At 45.5% G+C, this 22963-nt stretch overlaps 1 protein-coding gene across 1 annotated transcript in view; it reads right to left on the bottom strand.

Annotated features, from left to right (window-relative positions):
• Positions 1–2294: 2294 nt before the first annotated feature.
• Positions 2295–22963, bottom strand: part of RETREG1 (reticulophagy regulator 1) — a 115056-nt gene continuing 94387 nt past the window's right edge. Inside the window, 6 exon segments of the mRNA NM_001314111.1 lie at positions 2295–2788; positions 5516–5642; positions 5871–5935; positions 6738–6875; positions 8810–8894; positions 11632–11758. Coding sequence (NP_001301040.1) covers positions 2295–2788; positions 5516–5642; positions 5871–5935; positions 6738–6875; positions 8810–8894; positions 11632–11758 — 1036 coding nt within the window.

Raw genomic sequence — 22963 nt, 5'->3', positions numbered from 1 at the left:
TCAATTATCGGGGTTTACTGTTACTATACCTTAAAATCAGAAATAGGATTATATACAGTACATCCACCAACACATTCACATACACACACACACACACACACACACACACACACACACACACAACCCCACAGCACCCCTCTTTGTCTGAATTAGGAGTACTGTTACTGCATTGGGTACATCTGTAATGACATATGTTCTGGAATAAATAATGAAGTACATGTCTGGTTATGATGCTACTACCCATAGCAAGTTGGTATGTCTCCTCCAGAGTGTTAATAACACAATTTCCTACCCTAACTACCTCGCCATCCCCAAACCACTTTTAATTTATAGTTCATAATATTTGACCCTAGTTTTATTGTTTGTAACATCAACTCTAGAGTTTATCTTTCTGTAAGCTTGTCTAATGACTCTTAACACATTCTTTAGTTACATGGGTCACCTTCTTGTTTTCCCCTCCATGAAGAAATTGAAAAGACTGAAAACTTTTTGACTTCATGGCCAAGAACATTTTTTAAATACAGAAACATACACATAAAAAAAAAAAAAAAGAATCCTGGTGACAACTATTTTATAAATATGTGACTGTATTGTTCTTTATGTCCAGAAACTTGTATTGAATAGAATTCAGGTATATTCCTCCCTAACCCACACAGTTCATAGATCTAACACCAGGTTTTTGTACCAAAATGGGCAAGATAATGAAGGCACAGGCTCACTTTGTATCAGTAAAGGACATCAAACACAGTCATGAGGCACTAATGACATATAAGCATAGTCAGTCACAAAAAGCATGTGTTGAAAGTCCTCAATAATCTCCCTTTACATTTGGCAAAATTCAGTCTAGATATTTTAATACCTCAGAAAAAATAAATAAGAGATGCTACACTAAAACATCAGATTACCTATCGTCTTTAGGAATAGAAGGAAAGGGATAAAATGAAGGGAAGGGACAACAGCTTTCCTATATTCTTGGATTATCTTTCCTTTCTCAGGGTCTCAGACGTCTGTATGCATCTGTAGAAATGCCAGCTGTACCTGAAGATTGAAGGGATTGTTGGTAGTTGGCTGGCATGGTCCCTCGACACTATTAAAAGTTTACATCACAAAAACAAACTTAGCTTGATTTCTGCGAAATCCTTTGCTAAAAGCCTATGTCAATTTGGTTATTTGAAGGTGATCTAAAAAGTTTTAAATAAAGGAAAAATATATTCTAGCTTCCCAGCAGAAACAGGTTCTATTTTTAGACTTTAGTAGCAAGTAAAGACGCCTTAAAGCCAAGCAAATTTCTCTCCCACAGGAGACGCGCTACAGACTACGGAAGCAGTCACTGTTTCTCTACTGCCGATGACAACATCACTCACAGAACATACCAGGCACGCGTTTCACAACTTGAAGAGACTTTGTCCATGACATAATAGGAGAGATGACGATTTAACTTGGGTCTGAGCAAGCAGAACAGACCTGCACTTGACAACATCTCTGACAAGTACCTGACGGCCCAGCAACCAAACGCAGCCCAGTCTGTGTTTCCATCAAAACCCCTGTCTGTGCGATACACCATTACTTGCCTTCCAGGGGTAACACCACCGAGGGCAAGGCCAGAGCTGCCGTCCACGGAGCATGCCACTTACACAGGTAGGCCTAAGTCTATGACTGCAGAAACGACGTGGAAATGTATCAGCCTATCCAAAGTATTTAAATATATTTTTTAAATTATCCCTAGGAAATTAATTTTGATGATATTTCCCAAGTCCTTCGATTAAAGATACCGTGATAATTTTTGTTTTTTTTACATCAGAGTCTACCAGAATTTTTTAACTGTTTCCAAGTATCAGTAACAAAGGAGATGATACTGCTTCGTATTCACAACTAATGGTTAATATTTCAGTGAGTTACAATAAACTGTTTGCATGCTTGAAAAATTAATTGTAAAGAAAAAATAAGGAGTACTTATAAGAGGATCCCAATAATTTGGTGTTTTTCCTTTAAAAACAACCTCTAATATTCATGTCTGACACCACAGTATGTATATATATATATATGTATGTATATAAAGTTCATTTCCATGCTTATTACATAAAAATAACTATAGGAAATATCAGTATCAGCTGATATATATCCAATCAATTCACTGCAGAAGGAAAAATAAGAAAAAAATCTGAAGTAATCAGTAAAGCTCACAGTTCAAAAAAATTTTTTTTCTTTTTTCTTTTTTTTTTTTTTTTTTTTTGCTTGTTTCAAATTTTTTTGGTAGTTTTCTCTGTGCTGTGTTGAACAAGTTGATTCCCAGACTAATGGCCTCCGAGTAGATTTGAAAGGAAGCCCGAAGACTTCTTATTTTGCTGTGCTTCTGCTTCTTGGTCTTGTGAGAGTCCCAACTCACTCTCAATTTGATCAAGCTCTGACTGGTCAAGTAGTTCAAAGTCATCACCTTCTTCAGTGTCTGTGTCGTCTCCTGGGCTGGGGGCAGCCTGAGAGAGTGCTTGCTGCGCGCCCTCTAACTGCTCCTTGATGGCAGCTGTCACTGCGGCCGTGATGGCGTCCCCAGCCAGGTTGCGCATCAGGTGAAAGGTTTGGTCACTGCTCAGAGGAAGGCTGAGACCAGCCGCCGACTGCCTCTCTCTGCTCGTTCTCACACCGCTGTCCAGCTGCTCCTTTCTTCTCCTTTGCTCAGTGGGCAAGCCAAGGCTGAATTCATCTTCATCATTTGTTCCCATGCCATTTTCTACAGATGGAAAATCGGAAAGGTCTCGAGAGAAAACTTCTTCGCTGGGTCGATCGAGATCTGTGGAATGTATCACACAAGTTCATGCTTGAGCACCATGATGAATTTGAAACAAAAGAACTGTCTGAAAGGAACTCTGATTGTAATCGGAACCCTCTAGGCAGGCTTGGCGGCCACTGGCCTCCCAGCAAATCAGCTTCGCCACAGGCTGGACCCCTTTCGAATGCGGGACACCGTCTCTCTACAAGGACACCAGGACCCCACGTCCCCGCTACGGCTTTAGTTTTCCTCTTAAGCACAAAACAGGGTATGTGATGACTTAACATCCAACCTGTCTAACGTTAGCTTGAGGCTTGACTGAAGTTTTTCTAAGTTTGTATTTAAATTCCAGTGAGTTAACAGAGTGTTAGCCTCAGGTGTTCACTCTAGTGATTCAGCGCTTGCAGACAACACCCCGAGCTCATCACACGCGCCCTCCTTCACCCCGTCGCCTAGTTCACCCAGCCCCACCACCTCCCCTCTGGAAACCGTGGGTCTATTCTCTGTTCAAGAGTCTGTTTCTTGGTCTCCCTCTCTCTTTCTTCCCCTTTGCTCATTTTTTTTTTGCTTCTTAAATTCCACAGATGGATGAAATCATATGGTAATCAGCATAATACTTTCTAGCTTCATCCACATCATTGCAAATGGCAAGATTTCATTCTTTTTATGGCTGAGTAATATTCCAGTGTGTGTGTGTGTGTGTGTGTGTGTGTGTGTGTGTGTGTATAAACCTATATATAATAGGTTTAAATGTTCATTGTAAACAAAACTTTCATCCTGGCCCAGGGAGGGTATTAGCTGGAAGCCAGTGTGGATATGTATGATCAAAAAGTTTAAAAATATTTCAGTTGGAGGTTTTCATGGGTTCTGGTATAACAAACGGTATTATCCTGTCTCAGCATTTTCCTCCATGGAGGGCAATGTCTTAGCATCTGTAACCTATGTTTGTTTAATGCAAGGAATTAAAAGAAAATATTCACTGAGTGGGGCACTTGATGGGATGAGCACTGGGTGTTATTCTATATGTTGGCAAATTGAACACCAATAAAAAATAAATTCATAAAAAAATGTTAGAAACTACCACTGTTCTGTAAAAAAGTAACTTGTTTTAGATATATTTTGCACGTGCATAAAATGCTTTGCCTGTCATAAAAAAAAAAGAAAGAAAATATTGCTCCTTCTGTTCCACATTCAACTTAAGAGCTCATAGAAGCACTTGGCTTCCTATAAATATCGCTGAAAATAACTATGCCCCGTTTACCAGATTTGTGTCCAGAATACATACAGGAACACTTTAAGATTTGGGACATTTAAAGGCAATGACAGGTTAGCAGGCAGACTGATTTCATTGTTATTCACTTTCCATAGAAAATCTTTCAGTACAACAGTTAACTCTTTAAAACAGTGACTTGAACTCTTCAATTTAATTAATACTTTCTAAGTGGGTTGGATTATTGATGCCCCTTTTGTTGTCTAAGTCTGAGATAGGATGCTTACGAACAAAGGGCTTATTATCCTTATCCTGATAATGTAGGGCTTGTACAGTTTGAGTGCTTTTTTTTTTAAAGTAGGCTCTAAGCCCAATGTGGGGCTTGAACTCACAACCCCATGATCAGGAGTCACATGCTCTGCCAACTGAGCCACTAGGTTGCTCCGTGAATGTTCTAATACATTTTAAAGGTGAGGACACAGGTCCACAGAAATTATGTCACCTGTTCAAGGCCATACAATTAGCTAAGGACAAAAGCAAGACTACACTTGGGTGTCCCAATCTCCAAGCCTGTTTTATTTCAAACATTGTACAGCCTCCCTCCTTCCTCTAGAAGAACGTATGTCCTTGCTTGTAAAAACACACATAAAACAATTCATAATCTTCCATTATAAGCTCATATTTTCAGTATATGGCTAAAATGACTTGAAATAATCCAATGAGACTAGCAAAAGTTGTTACTACACAAGATTGCTATTTCAAATTATGTTTATCCTAATTATTAAAAAAATAAATCTTTTTTAAAAGCCAACTTTGAAGAAAAACATGAGTGGAGTTAGCTTTGGATTTGGGGAACCTGTCCTCCACACTTCAATCCTCTTTAACGAGGACTAGCCCTGGATATATGGGATGAGTGCCTCTCTTTCCCCCATCCTGTCCACCGTTGCCATGAACAATAGACATTTGCCACCAGACACTTCAGACATTGTTTTCACTGTCAGCTACTTATTTGTTTTCCAAGTAAAGGCAGATTTGGATATGGACTGCCTTACATCTTTTTCTCATACTTTTAAAAAAGTAATAGCCTTTCAGATATGATTCATCTACCATAAAATTTGCCCTTTATCATTCAGTGGTTTTTAATATATTTACTATATTCACAAAGCTTTGGGGCAACCATCGCCACTACCTACTTCCAGAACATTCTCATCATTACAAAAAACCCACGCTCATTACCACTCACCATTCGTCTTCCCCCAAGCCCCTAGCAGCCACTAACCTACCCTCCGTCCCACGTGGATTTGCCTATTCCACGTGTTCATATAAATGGACTTATACAGTATGTGGACTTGTGTTTGGCTTCCTTCACTTAGCACAGTGTTTTCAAGGTTCATCCGGGTCATGGCATGTATCAGTACTTTGTTTTTAGAGCCAAGTGGTATTCCGCGGCATGGATATACCAGATTTTGTTGCTCCATTCAGCAGCTGACGTGTACTCCTAAGAACACAAATAAGAGTAAGCGGGAAGGTGAGCATACCATCAGAAGTGTCTGTCTGTGGAGTGTATCCTTCCGAAAGGTTGAAGGTCCCATTGTCAGTCCAGGAGACCTCGGATACGTCTGTGTCCGACACAGACAGCTCTTTGGCGGCAACCGTGAGGCTGATCTGTGGTGAGACGGAGAGAGCAGAGGCACATTTGAAACTTCTAACAGAAATCCTTTGCAGGCTCCATATAAATGCCCCCAAAACTGTTTTTTTTTTTTTTTTGAAACTGTTCAATCACCTTCGAGAAGCAGGAGGAGTCCATTAGGAAAAATCACTCAGCTTTAGGACATGAAAGTAAGTTTATAGTCAAACCACACAGGAACGAATTGAAAACGAAACAAAAAATACCTTAGGACAAAGAGCTGAAAGGTCTAATTCACTGTCATCTTTGTGACTTTTTTCTTTATCTGCTTCTGTTGAGAAAAAAATGTAGAGGCCTTTCAGTTTCCTGGCCAGCTTAGACACAGTGTGTTTTATCCATTATACTGTGATATCCTGACCCCACATTCCTCACACTGTCCAGTGCTTCCATTTAACTAAATGCCACACATATCTGCAAACGTTTGATTTCCAAGGGAAATGGTCCATATCACTGATTCTAGTAGCGTGGGCCCGGAACCAGCAGCATCAGCACCGCTGATAGGAACTTTTTAGAAACGCAAATTCTCAGGTCCTACCCCCTACCCTACACCAACTGAATCAGAAACTCTGGGGCCCAGAATTCTATGCCTTAATAATCCCTCCAGGCCATTCTGATCTTGCTATAGTGTGAGAATCTATAAGGTCATAGGCCAAGTTAAATACTGAAAAATGATCACTTTGGCTTGTCCTCTGTTTCCTTTTCCTTCCCCTGTTCTCTTAATCCCCTCTTATGTGGCTCCCACACTCTTAGCCTCGTGTTTTTTTTTTTTTTTGCAATAGTCCACCCCAAAATAAAACAAGTGAGACAAAGAAAATCATAGATATCAAGTATAAAATTATTGAATCCTTTTCTCCTTCCCCCGACAATTTGGATTAAAAAGTCAATTTCTTATATGTTTGAGAAAAGCATAAAATCCTAAATAGGCAAAGGCTACATTACTTTCAGGGGATTAGTGTCTATATATGTAATAAAAGCCTAAAATCACCTTGAGATATATTCAAGGTGATTTCATAATAAAGAGCCAGCTGACGTCTCCTTCCACGCGTGGAATTTAAAATTCAAACTTTACCTACCAGATCTCTTACGTTTCTTCTGATTAATATATTCTCCAATTCCAAAGTCTAGCTTCAGCAGAACTGACTTGATTTTGCTGTATATTTTTTGTCCGATATCATTACACTTAAACAGTGGACACAAAAATGCACACAGCACTGCAAAAATAAGAAGGGAGGAGTGTGGGTAAGAGGACCTTCCTTTCAAAAGGCTGCCTCTGAGTATTTCACAAAAAATATTTCCGTTCCCTTACTGACAAATACAAGTTCTTTCTTAGAGAGGTGCCTCTGTGAAATAAGTTCCTAATTTCTATTCTTCCTCCCGTAGCTAGAGCACTGCTTCCAGTCATTGTTTTTAAAGACCTGCCACCAAATCAACTTTCTCCCTTTCATGCTTTCCCGTCAACACTCACACAAAGATTACACACTTGCTTGACAACAGTCCTGGGTTAAAATCCGCACTCTACTTGTTTGTCGAATAAGCCTCTTCACTAGAGGAAAGTTATTCTCTCTTAGCCTCTCACCAGGAATATTGGGATGATCCTATGATATCCGGGGTTTCGTGAGGAATAAATGAGGCGAATGCAAACCCTGTGAATAATGCCTGGCCTGTGCCGGCCTCTCCCTGGCTCTCTCCTCCTTTACTTCCCCAACAAGGCAGATCAAGGGCTGATACTCTACGTGAGTTCCACCCGGGAGAATGGGTTTTCGCTTTGATCATCTGCCACGGGAGCTAGGCATCGGGAATAGTAAAGTGAAGACCGACAGAGCGAATGCGTTGTATTCCCTACTGTTTACTCCTTTGGTGTTGTTAGAAAAGGTGCCCATTTGCTTTTTAAATAGGAGCTGCAAACTCAAATATCACTAGAAACCAAGGAAGAATAGGTACATTTTAAAAGCTGGTGTTCAGAAACACAGGGAAATGGGAGCCTTAGTTGAGTCTCATCCCATCCTCAGGGTGGCAGCAGCAGACCAGGTTTTTCAGGAGAAGCTGGCCCGCTGTACTTTTTTGAATGGCACTTTGGAGCTGTATTTGACATACAATAAACTGCACACGTTTAAAGTATTACAATTTCATAAGTTTTGACATGTGCAAAGAACTAAGAAACCATTACCACAATGAAGGTAGTGAACATAGCCCTCACCCCCGAGAGGTTCCCCATCTTCCCATTCATCTCTCTCTTGCCTTCCCCTGCCCCGACCCACCTCATCCCTAGGCAACCATGGGTGTGCTTTGCCATTGGTTCAAGAGGAGTCTGAATTATGTATAGATGGAATCATACGCTCTATACTCTTCTTTACCTGGCTTTTCCCACTCGATCTAATTATTTGGAGATTGATCCGGATTGTTGCATACGCCAATTCTTTAGTGCTGAGCAGTCACTGTATGGATGGATATACTAGAGTTTGTTTCCTGGTACATTTATGGGTGCACATATGGATTGTGTTCTGGGTTTGGCTACTGCAGATAAAGGTGCTGTGAACATTTGCATGCAAGTGTTTGTGTAGATGTATACTTTCATTTCTCTTGGGTAAATAGATACTAGCCATGGGATAGGCGGGTCATCGATCGTTTTTAAGAAACTGCCCAACTGTTATCCAAAGTGTTTACACCATTCTACCTACCTACCTACCAACGGTATGTGGGAATTTCCAGTTGCCCTGTATCCTTGCTAATACTTGATATGGTCCGTATTTCTTAATTTTAGCCATCCTGGTGGGAGTGCAGTGATATCACATTATAGTTTTAATTATTTTTTGAGCCACAGAACACACACGAGGGCAAAAGTATTAGTGTGTTTGTGGGGGTGGGAAGTATAGCTTACTTATAGTTCTCCTGCCGTAATTTAAAATCAAATCAAAACACTTATAACCAACCCACCCTGCCTTTTGGCAGCTGTTCCTCCAACTTGAAAATACAAACATGTCTCTAGGAAAAGGAGAAACTTTGTACAGCAGGAAATTAAAGGATGACCAATGTGTTTTATAACCAAGAACTCATCCCTCCTCTTCCAAACTACGGAAGGTCCTGTGGACCATTAAGCAATACCATATGCATCACATAAATTAGCCAAATGTTCTACTATACTTACACAGCAGATAGCTGAGTATAACTCCAGGAATGTAACTTCCCAAGATTGTAAAAAATGTGCACACACTGCAGACCAGGAGACAAAACTAGAAATAATAGAAACAACATGTGACAGTTACAACCCCAAGACATTTTTGAGCACAGGATACACAAGTTTTGTCTATATGTGATCTATCACGTTACGGTAAATGTTTTTCAAACAGTGTTCTTTTGTACTTGGTCCTAATGGCTGCTGTGTTCAGCTGGCCTCAGCCCACTTTAACACTTAATGAAAAATCATTTTAAGGTTCCAGAAGCTAATTTCTGGCACAGAGAACATCTCCCATTAATCATGCCTGTGGCTGTATGACTGCCAGATGCAAGAGAACTGAAGCGTCATATGTCCCCAGAAACTTTTTTTACTCAGGATCAGTTGCTGAAAATAATGCAGCCTGGTAAATAACCTGCAAGTTCAAAGTAATTCTATAAACCCATCAAGATTCATAAACACAGCAAAGCAAAAATCTGAGGCATTTGTATGAATATAACAGCAATCTGCATAGCTGATAAGCTGTTAGGATGAATCCACTGGCCATTACTATCCTCCTTCCTAACCACATCCATCCCTCAAATTGATCCCACTTCTAGGTCACTTAGAAAGCAACTGGAAATGAAATGAAATTCCCAAAGTGAAATGTGCATATTTTCCTACTGCCAGTTGTGACCAAAAAAAAAAAAAAAAAAAAAAAAAAAATCTTGGTTGTTTCAACAAATTTAAACATCATGACAAAAAAATCTCCCATAAAGCCTTCACTTGTTTTCCACACCCCAGTCTTAAACTATCCTTCTTCTTTTGATTTATCTTTATATGATGGTATTAAATCGGCAAGTAAAGAGAATTCCTTATTCCTTAAGGGAATTTCAAAAAGACATATGAAAAAAGAATATATAACTCTGATCAGGGATCCCTGGGTGGCGCAGCGGTTTGGCGCCTGCCTTTGGCCCAGGGCGCGATCCTGAAGATTCAGGATCGAATCCCACGTCGGGCTCCCGGTGCATGGAGCCTGCTTCTCCCTCTGCCTGTGTCTCTGCCTCTCTCTCTCACTGTGTGCCTATCATAAGTAAATAAAAAGTAAAAAAATAAAAAAAAAATATAACTCTGATCAGTAACTGATTAACACCATCAGATTAACTTTGGTTTTCCATTCTTTGGCACAGGATTAATAAGTTAACTGATCAAAAGGAGAACAGATGAACTTATGGAACAAAGTTAAGAGCTGTTTCTGAAAAAGCAGAGGCCCTTGACGAATATGCAATTCTAATAGCAAAATGGAAGAGGAAAGACCATAAGCATTGAAAGAATAAGTCTAGGAAAGCATTACAACGTCCAGAATTCAGTTTCACAAAGAGATTTCCATACTATCCACTAAATTTGTAACATCATCACCTTAAGCCAGTCGACCTGGAGTACATTAATGCAATCCAATGCAGAAGTTTTAAATTCAGAATCTCCTAAAAATGTGTTTTGATCATTTCAGTAAAATAGGCATCAAAAATGCAACTCTCCCTCTCCACCATATGGATATCTAGTCTAAGAATTAACTTCAGTGATTTTTTTAAAAAAATCCATACATATGCAACGTTGCCCCTTTAATAATGCTCAAAATGTGCCCAAGCATAGTTTTATTTTTCAATACTACTGAAGTTAAGAGACACATGTACATGGTACAACCAGAGGGATTTTAAATGTCGATATTCCTAGGCTCTTCCTTCCAACTGCAGGCGGAGGTTCAAGAATCTTGAACCCAACAATACTGGAAGGGGAAGCGTCCGTTGCTGGCTCTGCCCTTAAACCCATGTTCTCACGATCACAGCTGTAGCTGCCTCTGCACACCAAGTCCTCCAAGGATGTGCACCGTGCAATCCCTCCCAAACCACATTTGATCCTTCTCCTCAGGGGTTTTCATTTTAACTGGGAAAACACTCGTTCCAGTTATATAAAGACTGTGAGGATCTTTGCCAAAGGTTTTCTTTCTTAAATAAATCATATAGGAATCTCTACTTTCTAGACTGAAAGACTCCATTATCTCCAAAGGCACCCTCAGAAGGACTCTGTCTCCTCTCCCTTCGACTGCAGAACCGGCCTAAATGATATAAACTGAAATTCTTTTTTCTATTGGATTATAATTGACATACATTGTTATAGGAGTTTCGGGTGTACCCCACAGCAGCCTGACATTTACACACATTATGGATGATGACAAATCTAGTTCCCATCTGTCATCTCTGTACTTACTACAATACTATGGATGACATTCCCTAAGTTGGACCTTACATCCCAATGACTTATTTATTTTTTTAAACTGAAGTACAGTTGACCTATCACATGACTTTCAGGTGTATGACATAACGGTGACTTCCATGACTGGAAGCTTGTACTTCTTAACCCCTGTTGCCAGTTTTGCCCATTGCTCTGCCCCTCTTCTCTCTGGCAACCACCAGTTTGCTCTCTACATTTACATGTCTGTTTTTAAACTGAAATTCTTAGTAATTTTTTCTCCTAAGTCTGGCTGATAAGACCAATCACCATTTTTGTTAATGAGTTAGATAAACATGTATAAAACAGAAGACAACTTTAAAAAAGAAGTTTGAGGATTTTCTAATGCTAACACACTCATATTTCTGAATTTTGCTAATATCAGCTTTTATGGCAAGTGTTCCTAGTATTTTATATCTAGTATTGGAGAACCCTTATAAGCTGATAAACTAGGTTAACTCATTGGTTTCCAATTTATTGCACGTTCTAAAGCACACACAGTAATCCTCCCATGCTGGAAAACTTGCCTTGCCCGGGCTCTGCTGTTTAAAAAGAGACATTTCTTGCAGAAATAGGCTGAAATTCATCCATGATTCTGCAATACAGTGGCTGAACCTGGGTCTTTCATCTGGTTTGGAATTGACAACTTCCCAGCTAAAGAGACAAAAAGAAAACAAGAAATTTTAGCTGCCTTTTATGATTCATTCAACATTCGTTGTTTCAGCAAATATTTATTGAGCACCTGCTACTGGTCACGCTCTCTGGAAAAGCCCTGAGAATTGAACAAGCCAGGTATCTGCCCAATGAAGCTCATATGCCAAGAGAAGAGATTCAAGCTAAACAATTTCTTACACAAATCCCCCATTACGACGACGGTGAAGTATAGGGTGGGGGCTTTGAGAGATCTCTGAAGAAGCCCCTTTTATGATGAACTCTGGATTAGCAGCAGTCTATCACAGGGCTTGAAAGAGTTCCACATAGAACAATGTACAACATGTGCAGAGGGCCTGGGGCCAGAAGGAGCTACCGGCGCTACTGAATCGAGCCCCACATGTGGCTCCACAGGGACAGAGTCGGCCAGAAGAGGAAGGCTGCATAAAGCCTGGAAGGTAGGATGGGACCTAATCATAGGGGCCTGGGGGCACTTGTTAGGAACGTTGGAAACCTCAAGGATAGGGAAGCCACAGTGCTTTTAGAGGAATCTCGGTGCCGATCTTCTAATCGTCATCATCATCAACAGCAATGCTTCTCAATATACATTATGGTCCATTAGCTCAATAGAAAACTATTTGTTAAACTCAACAGGGTCTCAAAGTTCCTCGTATTTTTCTAATGGATCCTCTCCCAACCGTCATCATAGAATGCACTGAATGTGATACGTGGGTCAGGCATGTGCTCTGGGCCCCTGCCCTCATTTTCCCACAGGAACCTCAGTAAGCTAAAACCAGTAACAGCCTCTCCAGGAAGAAGACATGCAGACACAGGGCATTCCCTAAAATCACCATCACAGCAAGTTCAGCCCACTCTTGCAATACTAACTCATCAACAGAATATACCAGTTGAAACAAGCTCTGTCAAGGGCCCTCAAATCCATTCATTTCATAGATAAGTGGTATGTGGAAGGCACTGCCATAGAGCTAAGGATAAGGCAATAAATGAACGTTGCCAGTACAAGACAAAGATTATTAGTGAACTGTCAGCTCACATTAGTGAGCTGCAACTGCAAGGGAATCAGAGTGAGATGATCTCTGGATTCAAATCCAGTAGTCCTAAAACAAATCAAAGCTACCTTGACCCCTAGATGCTCAACTCCCCAGAGACTATGTACACGTGGTTCGAATTTTTTTTTTTTTAAGATTTAACTATAACTTAAAATTATATTTAAAAAGGAAATTTAATGAAGTAATCTACAAATTTCAATTGATTTATTTGAGAGAGCGTGGGGGTGGGGAGAGAGAGAACGCAGGCCGACTCCACACTGAGCAGAGCGCCCGTCGTGGGGCTCAATCCCATGACTCTAAGATCACAACACGGGCCGAACCAAGTCAGATGCTTAACCGACTCTGCCACCCAGGCGCCCCTATTTCTTTCTAATATACTTTGAACACTAAGGCAATTTGTAGATTAGATAATTAAATACCCTTTTTAAATACAATTTTAAGTTACATTTAAGTGAATCCAATAGCATTAAAAAAGGGAAAAACAACAATTTCATGTTCCTTCCTCTTTATTCTATCAGAGTCAAATGCTCTCGCCGAGTCACTGGCCTACCAGTTCTCCAGGTAGATGCAATCCCATGAGGTAGACACTTGTGAATGAGTATCCTAAGAAATGAACTTTTGGGGACGCTTAGCTGTCGGACAGTGGTTTATGTACCCATGAACTCTACCCCTCTCTTGAATCGCTGAGCAAGCCAGTTTCCATTGGCGACCAAATTTAGCACTAGCTTTTGCCTACCTTATGAACGACTGCAGACCTACCAGAGGAAACACTAAGTGCATGGATAGAAGCCACTCTCTGTAACAAAATCTCGCCAGTATGTCTGCTTAATGGGAAAAGATTTTGTACAGGAGGCTGAAAACCGCAGGGGAGCAAAGGAAATAATACGATCATTAAAGTGTAGCCTTTAAAAAAATGTATTTGAGAGAAAGAGCGTGCGCATAAGTGGGGAGAGGGGCAGAGGGAGAAGGAGAAGCGGGTTCCCTGCTGAGCGGGGCGCCCCACATGCAGCTCGATCCCAGGACCCTGAGAGCATGACCTGAGCCGAAGGCAGACACTTCACTAACGGAGCCACCCGGGAGCCCTGTGGCCTCCTTCCTGAGGACTTACTGCAAATTGACTAGGCTAGGCCACTGTTCATTTACTGGGGCCATACAGTGGACATAAATACGGACTTTAATGTCTGCTCTCTCTGCATATTTAATAGTATATTTAAGGATTTGGTTGAACAGTCTGGCAAATGCAATTCTAACAAATCAATGAAAAACTTCCTATGGAATGCTTTATCATTCTCTCAGCGATTCAAATGGAATGAATGAACATTTCATATTTTGAAACAAATTTAGGAGTATTTTCAAGAGGACAATGAACAGATAAAGTGAGTTGTGTCCAGGCCATGAAAGATGAAATGGCAGGGGAAATGAATGAACTCCGTGACTGTATGTGACCCTCAGAATCAAAATACCGAAAGACAAAGATCACAGAGTACGGACACTATGACTTCATTTACATGAAGCTCAAAGTCATGCTAAGCCGACAAACTGTTTAGGCAAGGAAATGATTTCAAAAAAAGCAACATCAACAAACCAACCACCACCACCAAGCTCCAGGACAGGGGTGGGGTGGGGGTATGTAGGGAATGTGACCAGCGAGGCCTATGGGAGCCTCCTGAGTCCTGGTCACGTTCTAGCTCTTGACTTAGATGACGGACACGTGCAAACCGACTTACTACTGTTCTTAAAGCTACACACGGATACGCACATATGGCCTTTATTTAAACATCTGAGGGCTGCCTCAGTAGCTCGGGCGGTTGAGCGTCTGCTTTCGGCTCAATCAGGATTCCAGGGTCCTGGGATTCAGCCCCGCTTGGGGCTCCCTGCTCAGCAGGGAGTCCGCTTCTCCTTCTGCCCCTCCCCACACATTCTCTCAGCCTCTCTCGAATTAATAAAATCTTTTTTAAAAATCAATTAAATAAAAAATAAAAATTCCTGGGACGCCTGGGTGGCTCAGCAGTTGAACATCTGCCCATGGCATGGCCCCGGGGTCCTGGGATCGAGTCTCACATTGGGCTCTCCTCATGGAGCCTGCTTCTCCCTCTGCCTGTGTCTCTGCCTCTCTCTCTCTGTGTCTCATGAATGAATAAATTTTTAGTTTAAAAAAATAAAAATAAAAATTTGTTATGATACATGTATGATCATGCTTTTCATTTAATAAATAACATTCTCAATGAGTCTATCTCACTTCACGTTCTATATACAAATGTTAAGTTTTTTGCCTCAGTTTATTTGTGAAGCAAACAGTATTTCTGAGAGCTAAACCATGAAACACAGTTTTTAAAATAAGTTATACCATATAGAGATGCTGAAACCTTGTCCTAATACTACCTTTAGGATTCCTATCTCAGAACTTATACATATTTGTATACATACTTCACTATTCTAGTAAGTAAATGCCCTAAAATCAGCAAGGAGCCTAGTCTAATACTAAATCATCTAAAATTGCCTAAATTATAACGTCATGGTGAAGTCTTCATACAATTTAAGGTGCTTAATACATATCACAATGAATTAACCAAAACGTTTGTTTTACATTGAAGGACCACCTATTTTCATAGTGGGATTAAGTGGCTATGAAGAAACCTCAGTATCTATCCATCCTTATTCATTTATTCAATAAAAAGTCATCAAGTTCCCCCTTTGTGTCTCATATTATACCCAGTGTGTTTACTGTTGTTATTTCAAACCAGCACAAACTGAATACCTGTAGCACAGTCCCTCTCTGTCTACAGACACCACCACTTGGTGGGAAGAAGAAACAAGAGGATATTCACCTTGTGAATATTTCCCATGTCATACAAGGACGTTCTTATTTATACTAAATTCCTCCCCTTCAGAAGAAGCCTTATGTGACAGTATCTTAGGACAATAACTTCTATGGTTACTTATACTAACACCATAACCTTAAGTAATTCTAATTGATATTTGAATTATTGTCACAACCACAAACAGAAACGAGGAATCCATTGTGTAGAACATGAAAATATCTAACCAAATGAGATTTGGAAAGAATAGCAAATGTTTAAAAAGAATAGTAAATGTTTTTGAGAAAAAAATGCATACATTGTGCTGAATAAATTTAGTGGAAATATGAAGAAGTCTGAGTCTAAAGCAAAGCAGAGAGCCCACTCTACACCTCTTTAAATGAAACGTGGATCCAGGGCATCTGGGTGGTGTAGTTGGTTAAGCATCAAATTCTTGGTTTCAGCTCAGGTGGTGAACTCAGGGTCGGGAGTTCGAGCCCCGTGTTGAGCGTCTCACTCGGAGTGAGTCTGCCTGAGATTCTCTCTCTCCCTCCTCCCCCCCATGCTCTTGCATGTGCTCGCCTCTCTCTAAAATAAATAAATAAATCTTAAAAATCAAAAATCAAAACACGAAACAGAAGAGTCACTCTCTGGGAGCTTCATGATCATTTTAACCTGTCCAGCGAGTTAATTCTGAGTCCCCCTAGAACATACAGCTCTCCAGTCTTCCACTGTATACAGTCTACCATTACAGAGTCACGCAGCATACATAACTGAATAGTATCTAATACAGTTGTGGACTTTGGAATAAAATACGACATTTGATACCAACTTTTCAGTCTTATTTTGTAGATGAAGAAAGTGAAACCCAAGTTTGTTCATAGACCTGAGGCCAAGACTCCTGGTTTCCAGTCATCCTGTTGTCTAACACACGCGCCCTCTTCAAAGAATGGATAAATCCAATGAGCTCCTTTGATGAGACTTTAGATAATTTATGACAAGAAAGAACGCTCCATGTTCCTTCTCCTTTCCAGAGCCGGGAGCAGTGAGGTGTGACTGACCAACACCAACGTGGCATCATGAGGACCCACCCTTCCCAGGAAAAAAGGCTGCGCCCACAGCATCTGAATACTCGGCGCAAACTAAGGTCTGCCTCGTGGCTGGCTGAGGTTTTAGCACAGGTGACGTGCACACAGCCACGGCGCTGCTCGCTGGGGGCCTCTCGGCCTTCCTGGAGGGCCCGTCTGGAGAACGCATAACCAGAGACGGGATCCCTGTGAACACCGCACGATGCTGGGGAAACCGGCCTTTCTCACGGCGTGTGGCGTCCTCCCAGCATCGCTGGCGCGGATCAGCACGCACCGTGAGGCCCAACTAATGTAAGAGGAGGCTTACGGGACGTCTGAGTGTAAGTCTTCTACGATGGAAGCTCGTCCGACGGCGAAAATCCCCGACGGCTTCAGTGTAATGTTCCAGGGTTCATGTCCTTCCTCTTCAGTCTCAGAGAGAACGTGCGTTTTCCGGGGAGGTTCTGTGGTCCCTCGTCCCCACCCTACCCCGCACCCGGCTTTGCTCCAGCTTTGTCTGTCCCTCGCCCTCACGAAGGAGGGAGCCTCGGTGCACTCCAGCCACAGGTAAGGGCCAGTTAAGAGTCGCTCCCTCACGACCCACCCAGCGTTATCACCGCCTTCTCACACTCCTGGTGAATGCAGTTCAAGCTCACGACTCCCGGCCCCTCCCCCCCGGCTCTCCGAAGGGCTCCCCCCGGGATTGCACACGTGCGGTGCTTTCGAGAAAAAGCCACCAGAACTAAGGCCTTGCAGATCCCATTCAGTTACCATCTTCTTCTTAACAAAAGCTAAGGGACAGACTTTTAGCAAGGGACCCTCTGCATGGTCAGGGTCAGCAGTTATTCCCTTGTCAGGAGCTGCAGAAGGTGAGGTTTCACCTGCCGGTGACAGTCGGAGGGGAATAAAAATGAGGAAGATGGTTCCTCAGACAAGCAGCCTCACTTTATCACAGAAGGGAGCCGAGGCTCCCACGTGGGCTTGGAAACCAACCTCCCTCCTTCCTGCGTCCTTACCCGTTAGAATACCATTAAGTGCACACATTGGTGACCTGGCCAAACCAGCCCGTTGGGCCGTTCCCGAATCGAGTGTGTGTGAACCCCCCGCCCGGTGCTCGAACTGCAGCCTTCTGGGCCTCACCCCACAGACTCCGACAGGGGAGGCCGGCGGGAAGGCCCAGCACCCGGCCCTTTCAGTGACGGTCCCAAGTGACTGGGAGGCAGGTGTTTCTTACCCAGAGAGTCACTGCAAGGAGTCACCTGGGAGAAGCCGCTAGAGCTCCTGACTCAAAAACAGAGACAAGAGGTGAACCGGCGTCAGGGAAGATGATACATCAGGGATTCATCTGCCCTCCATCGGAAACAACAAGATGGGAAGGAACGGAGTGGGGGAGGGAGAGGGGGGACAGAGAGAGGAAGACTGAAAGAACGAACACATGAACGCAGACGAATACACAGAACAACGATTTTCAAGATCCTGGGCCAGGAAGGATGTTTATCCGGGCAGATGGAGCGTCGGTGGGCCCGTCGTCTGCGGTGTGCAGGCCGCAGCCCAGGGAGGGCAGCTCGCTGCACCAGGGCCCGCCTGGGCTGGGGCACAGAACTCAAGGTCCCAACCGAAGCTACGGCAGCTGGAGACGCAGGGGAGCGTGCGGGAGCCGAGCCTGCAGAGAGAAGCCAGCCTGGAGCTGGGGACCCGTCCCGTCGAGGCCACAGCGCACCGGCCTCCACCCGGGGCCAGGACCGAGGCCAGGACCAAGCCATCCGAGGGACCCCGAGGTTGAAAACGACGCCCGGTGTCACCAGCAGGGAGCCTGCCTCTCTCTCTGTGTCTCTCAGAAATAAGTACATAACATCCTAAGAAAACTATTGTGTACCTTCTCTCTTTGCAAAACATATCAATAAAAAATGTCTGAATTTTATATTGAAAGTCCAATTTGTCTCTGTCCAGTTCAGCGGCCACAGAGATGAAGTGTGAAGGCAGCGAGCTTCAGAAGGCAGCACACGGTATGCTCCGCAGGGGGTTCTGGAAGACTGGAAATGTGACTCTCCCGTGCTCTTTAAAAATAGATGGTGATTCAGTAAGAGCTCGTGCTAGCAGCCGGCCTCGTCCCTCTCGCCCAGAGTCTTTGAGCACCAGGAAATATGATGCGGGATAAATGAATCTTGGCAGAGCGCTAGTAGCCTCTCTGTACCGCGGCCCTCCCGTTCACGTCCATAAACCGGCACCGAGTAGAGAATGTGCTTCAGGCACCGGGCTCCCGGGCAGGGGCGCGTGGTGGGGGTGGAGAGGGGCTCCCGGGGCAGGGGTGGGTGGGGGTGGGGCAGCTCCAGGGCGCAGGAGGGCTCCCGGGGCAAGGGCGCACAGGGGGCTCTTGGGGCAGGGGCACACGGAGGGGCTCCCGGGGCAAGGGCTCCGGGGCAGGGGCTCACGGGGGCTCCCGGGGCGGGGACACGCAGTGCAGCGGCAGGGAGGCTGTGGAAGCCACAGGTGCCCCCCCACCGCGGGTGTAAACCTCCCACAGGGCAGCTCGGGTTCCAGGGGAGGGGATCGCGAGTGAGGCAGGCGGCCTGGCATCCTCTGTGCCCCGGCTGCTCCACGCGGTGCCAACCAGGCCCGGCTCGCAGCCCCGCGCCTGTGCACCTGCCCCGTCAGCGCCGCACCTGCCAGGCAGGGACCGAGCCACCTCCGGGTCACCCAAGGGAAGGCGGGGTGGCGGGAGCCGCCGCTGGCAGCCTCGGCACCTCCTCAGTCTCTTGGGGCTGCCACCGCCAACTACTGAGTTCAGGCCTGTAGGGCCGCCGACCCACTAGACTCCTAGAGGCGTTGGCGGGAGGCTCGGTGCTGGGCGCTCAGGAGCGCGACCCGGGAGCAGGGGCTCGGAGTCCGTGCAGCGGGAAGAGCCTTCAAGGCTGAAACATCTGAGGGGCTTAGTGGTTATTTAGGGGCACCTGCAGGATTCTTGTTGACTTATCCAAGTGTTTCTGGACGTCGCAAATCAGCGATAATCACCATGTATTCCCTCAGACATATAAACATCTGCAAAATAACAGATAAAAAGCCCTAAACAGGGACATCTGGGGGGGCTCAGTGGTTGAGTGACCTTTGGCTCACGGCATGACCCCCAGGGTCCCGGGATCCAGTCCCGCATCGGGCTCCCTGCATGGAGCCTGCTTCTCCCTCTGCCTGTGTCTCTGCCTGTCTCTCATGAATAAATACATAAAATCTTAAAAAAAAAAAGTTCTAAAAATTTGGAGACCAACTTTCATATATATGGAATAGCTCCAACTTTCTTCCTTGCAAATGGAGAGTTGAACTGCCTTCATAATTGGGCAATTATGATAAATAGGTCCCATTAATTCCAAGAAACATTCTAAACTGAAAATCAGTATTTTGAGTAAAATTCCTTCTGGCAAGACTTAGGACCCAATGTTTGACTTCTCCATGGGGATCCCTTCCTGCGCCATCCTGGTGTCTGTGGACATGCGCCCGTGGGACGTGTAGTTCTCAGCGTTCTCAGTCTCGTGCCAACTTTTCTTTTTTTTTCTTTTTAAAGATTTTACTTATTCATGAGATACACAGAGGCAGAGACAGAAGCAGAGGGAGTAGTTGGCTCAATGCAGAGAGGCCATATGCGGGACTCGAACCCTGGGACCACAGGATCACGCCCTGAGCCGAAGGCAGATGCCCAACCGCTGAGCCACCCAGGCGTCCCTCGTGCCAACTTTTCAACAGTCGACCCCGCGGCCCGGGCACGAAGCACTCGAGTCCCACGAGCAGCGTGGAACAAGCACCCACTAGCGACAGGCGGGAGGTGAGTCGCCTTCCAGCCCTGACCACAAAGATCGCTGCCGTCCTGACCCCCAACGGAAGAAGGGCCTGGTCTTTTCATCCCTATGGGACGGAGGCCGGCTGGAAGTCCAGAAGCGTTCCTCGGGGGAACCGGAAATTGTGACTAGCAGGCAAGTTTGAGGATTCGGAGGTCGGCCCTCCTGTGGCGGCGACGACACCCACAGACCCCACCCAGAAGCACAGAGGCCGCAGTCTAGACTACACGTCCCCCCGTGCCCTTCGGCTCTGGCCCAGGCACAGGACACCGACGTCCCTGTGACAACCCAGAGCTTCCTTCCTGCACGCGACCATGGTCACCCGCAGCGCGGCCCCTGATTCTGTGCCCGGGCGCGGGGCCTGAATCCGCACACACAGGCCGAACCCCCGAATGACCAGGTTCCCGCCGGCCGCTCCCACCATGAGGCCCAGGAAAACCCACCTGCCGGGAGGGTCCGTGCCGGCCCCGCGGCCCAGCGCACACCCCGCCACGTGGCAACCCCCAGGGGCGTCACTGGGACGCTCCCTCAAGCGTGGGCCGCTGGCTACAGGCCACACGCCCGCCCCAGGCCGCTAACAGGCCGCACCACCGCCACGCTCACGGACGAGCTGGCCCCCGGTGACATCAGGGCCTCAGGCGGGGAACAGGCCCTTAGCAAGCGGATCATCCTCCGCAGCTGTGGGAAAAGCAAGCTCGCCACGACGTCTGAACGGTTGCTGCACCTGCCATCCGCTCCCCCCAAAGCAGGTTCCGATGAGAAGCTACGGGTGAGCAGCGCGGGCCGCACAGTCCATCCGCACGGCGCAGGGCCCGGGCAGCAGGTGTGCAGGGCCCAACCAGGGCGAGGCTGGGCCGCCCGGCGCGCAGTCGGCTAGGCGTGGGACTCGAGGTCAGCTCAGGTCCTGATCGCGGGGTCCTGGGATCAAGCCCTGCACGGGCTCCCTGCTCATGGGGCGGTCTGCTGCTCCCCCCACCCGCCTCTTTCCCCACTTGTGCTCTCTCTAAATCCTTAAGAAAAGAAATAAAGAGGGCGGTGGAGGTCACCTTCCTGACGTGCTGCAGGATCTGGAAAGAACATCTGTGAAGCAAAGGGATGTGCAAGAGAAGGTGGAGGTGGCTCTGGTGCATGAGCCGCGTCATCGCCTAGGGGTGGGGGGGCAGGGGCTGACAGCAGGCAGTGAGGACAAGCCCCAAAGAGGCCACCTCTCCTACCCATAGCTTCTCTAGGAAAACACAAGCATAAAACCTGTCTGAGGGCAGCCCGGGTGGCTCAGTGGTGGGACACCTGCCTTCAGCCCAGGGCCTAATCCTGGGGACCTGGGATCGAGTCCCACACTGGGCTCCCTGCGTGGAGCCTGCTTCTCCCTCTGCCTGTGTCTCTGCCTCTCTCCCTCTGTGTCTCTCATGAATAAATAAATAAGATCTTTAAAAAAAAAAAAACAAACCTGTCCAGTTCGAGAGGGTTCGCACAGGCACGCACATCCCCGTGTCTTCATGTGCGGTAACAGCCACAGGAATCCGGCAAACAAACTGCGAAGGAGCTGCCTCTGAATTTCTAGCAAACAGTCCTTGCACAACAGCCTTGTGTATTTTTCCGAATCTTTTAGAAAGATTTAAAGAGTCTCCCCCACCAATCATCACTTAAAGAGCTCCTCCGAGACTTCACTTTCATTCACACTATCGATCTGCTCAGGAACCCTTCTTTTTAAAAATGAGCATTCCTCTCATGACATGCAATTCGGTGCAAATAAATGAGATGTGAACAACCTGGGGGGAACCTCGTGGTGCCGGGGAGATGCCCCCCATGTGCTCCAACCTCCTCCATGTGCACCTGCGACAGGTGCTCCTCTCTGCCCAGAGCCGGAGCTTCGGGCAAGAGAACCGGTGGCATCAGGTGTGGCTACCGGCCACGCACGCACACTGGAGATCACCCGCTCGGCCCACATTCCCGCCACTTCCAGGACATCCTCTTCACTGCATCAGACGTCACGGCAAAGTGACGTGTGTGCTCGCAGCCTGCGCACATCCTCCGCGCCCCTTACACGTCTCACTCCGGGTCACTGCTGACTGGATTTGCACCACTGATCATGATTCCATGTCCTTTTTTATCATTATTCCATTTTCTGCTTGCACTTGATAACGTAGGTTTGTGAGGCAGACTTGCTAAGATCCTTTGGCGGGACGGAGAGCTCTTCGAGCAAGCTCAATCACTTACCGTTCCTACGGGAGAACTTTCCAGAACCACGGGGACAGAACGACTGTGAAACAGCACGCACCTGGGCCTGCACATTCCAGGGTTGTCTCCACCCAGCTAAGGAGATCAATTAAGTGGTGCCGGACATTGCATCCCGACCTGCTTGGGAGCTCACAACCTCAGGTGAGAGCCATGAAGGTAATGAGCCCTCAGGGAGTGGCCACAGCCCCGACGGAACCCGTGGAGCCAG

This window comes from Canis lupus, chromosome 4, assembly GCF_011100685.1.
Source record: "Canis lupus familiaris isolate Mischka breed German Shepherd chromosome 4, alternate assembly UU_Cfam_GSD_1.0, whole genome shotgun sequence".
Classification (NCBI taxonomy): Eukaryota; Metazoa; Chordata; class Mammalia; order Carnivora; family Canidae; genus Canis; species Canis lupus.
Note: the sequence above shows the minus strand (reverse complement) of the source record. Positions and strands in the feature narration are given on the sequence as shown.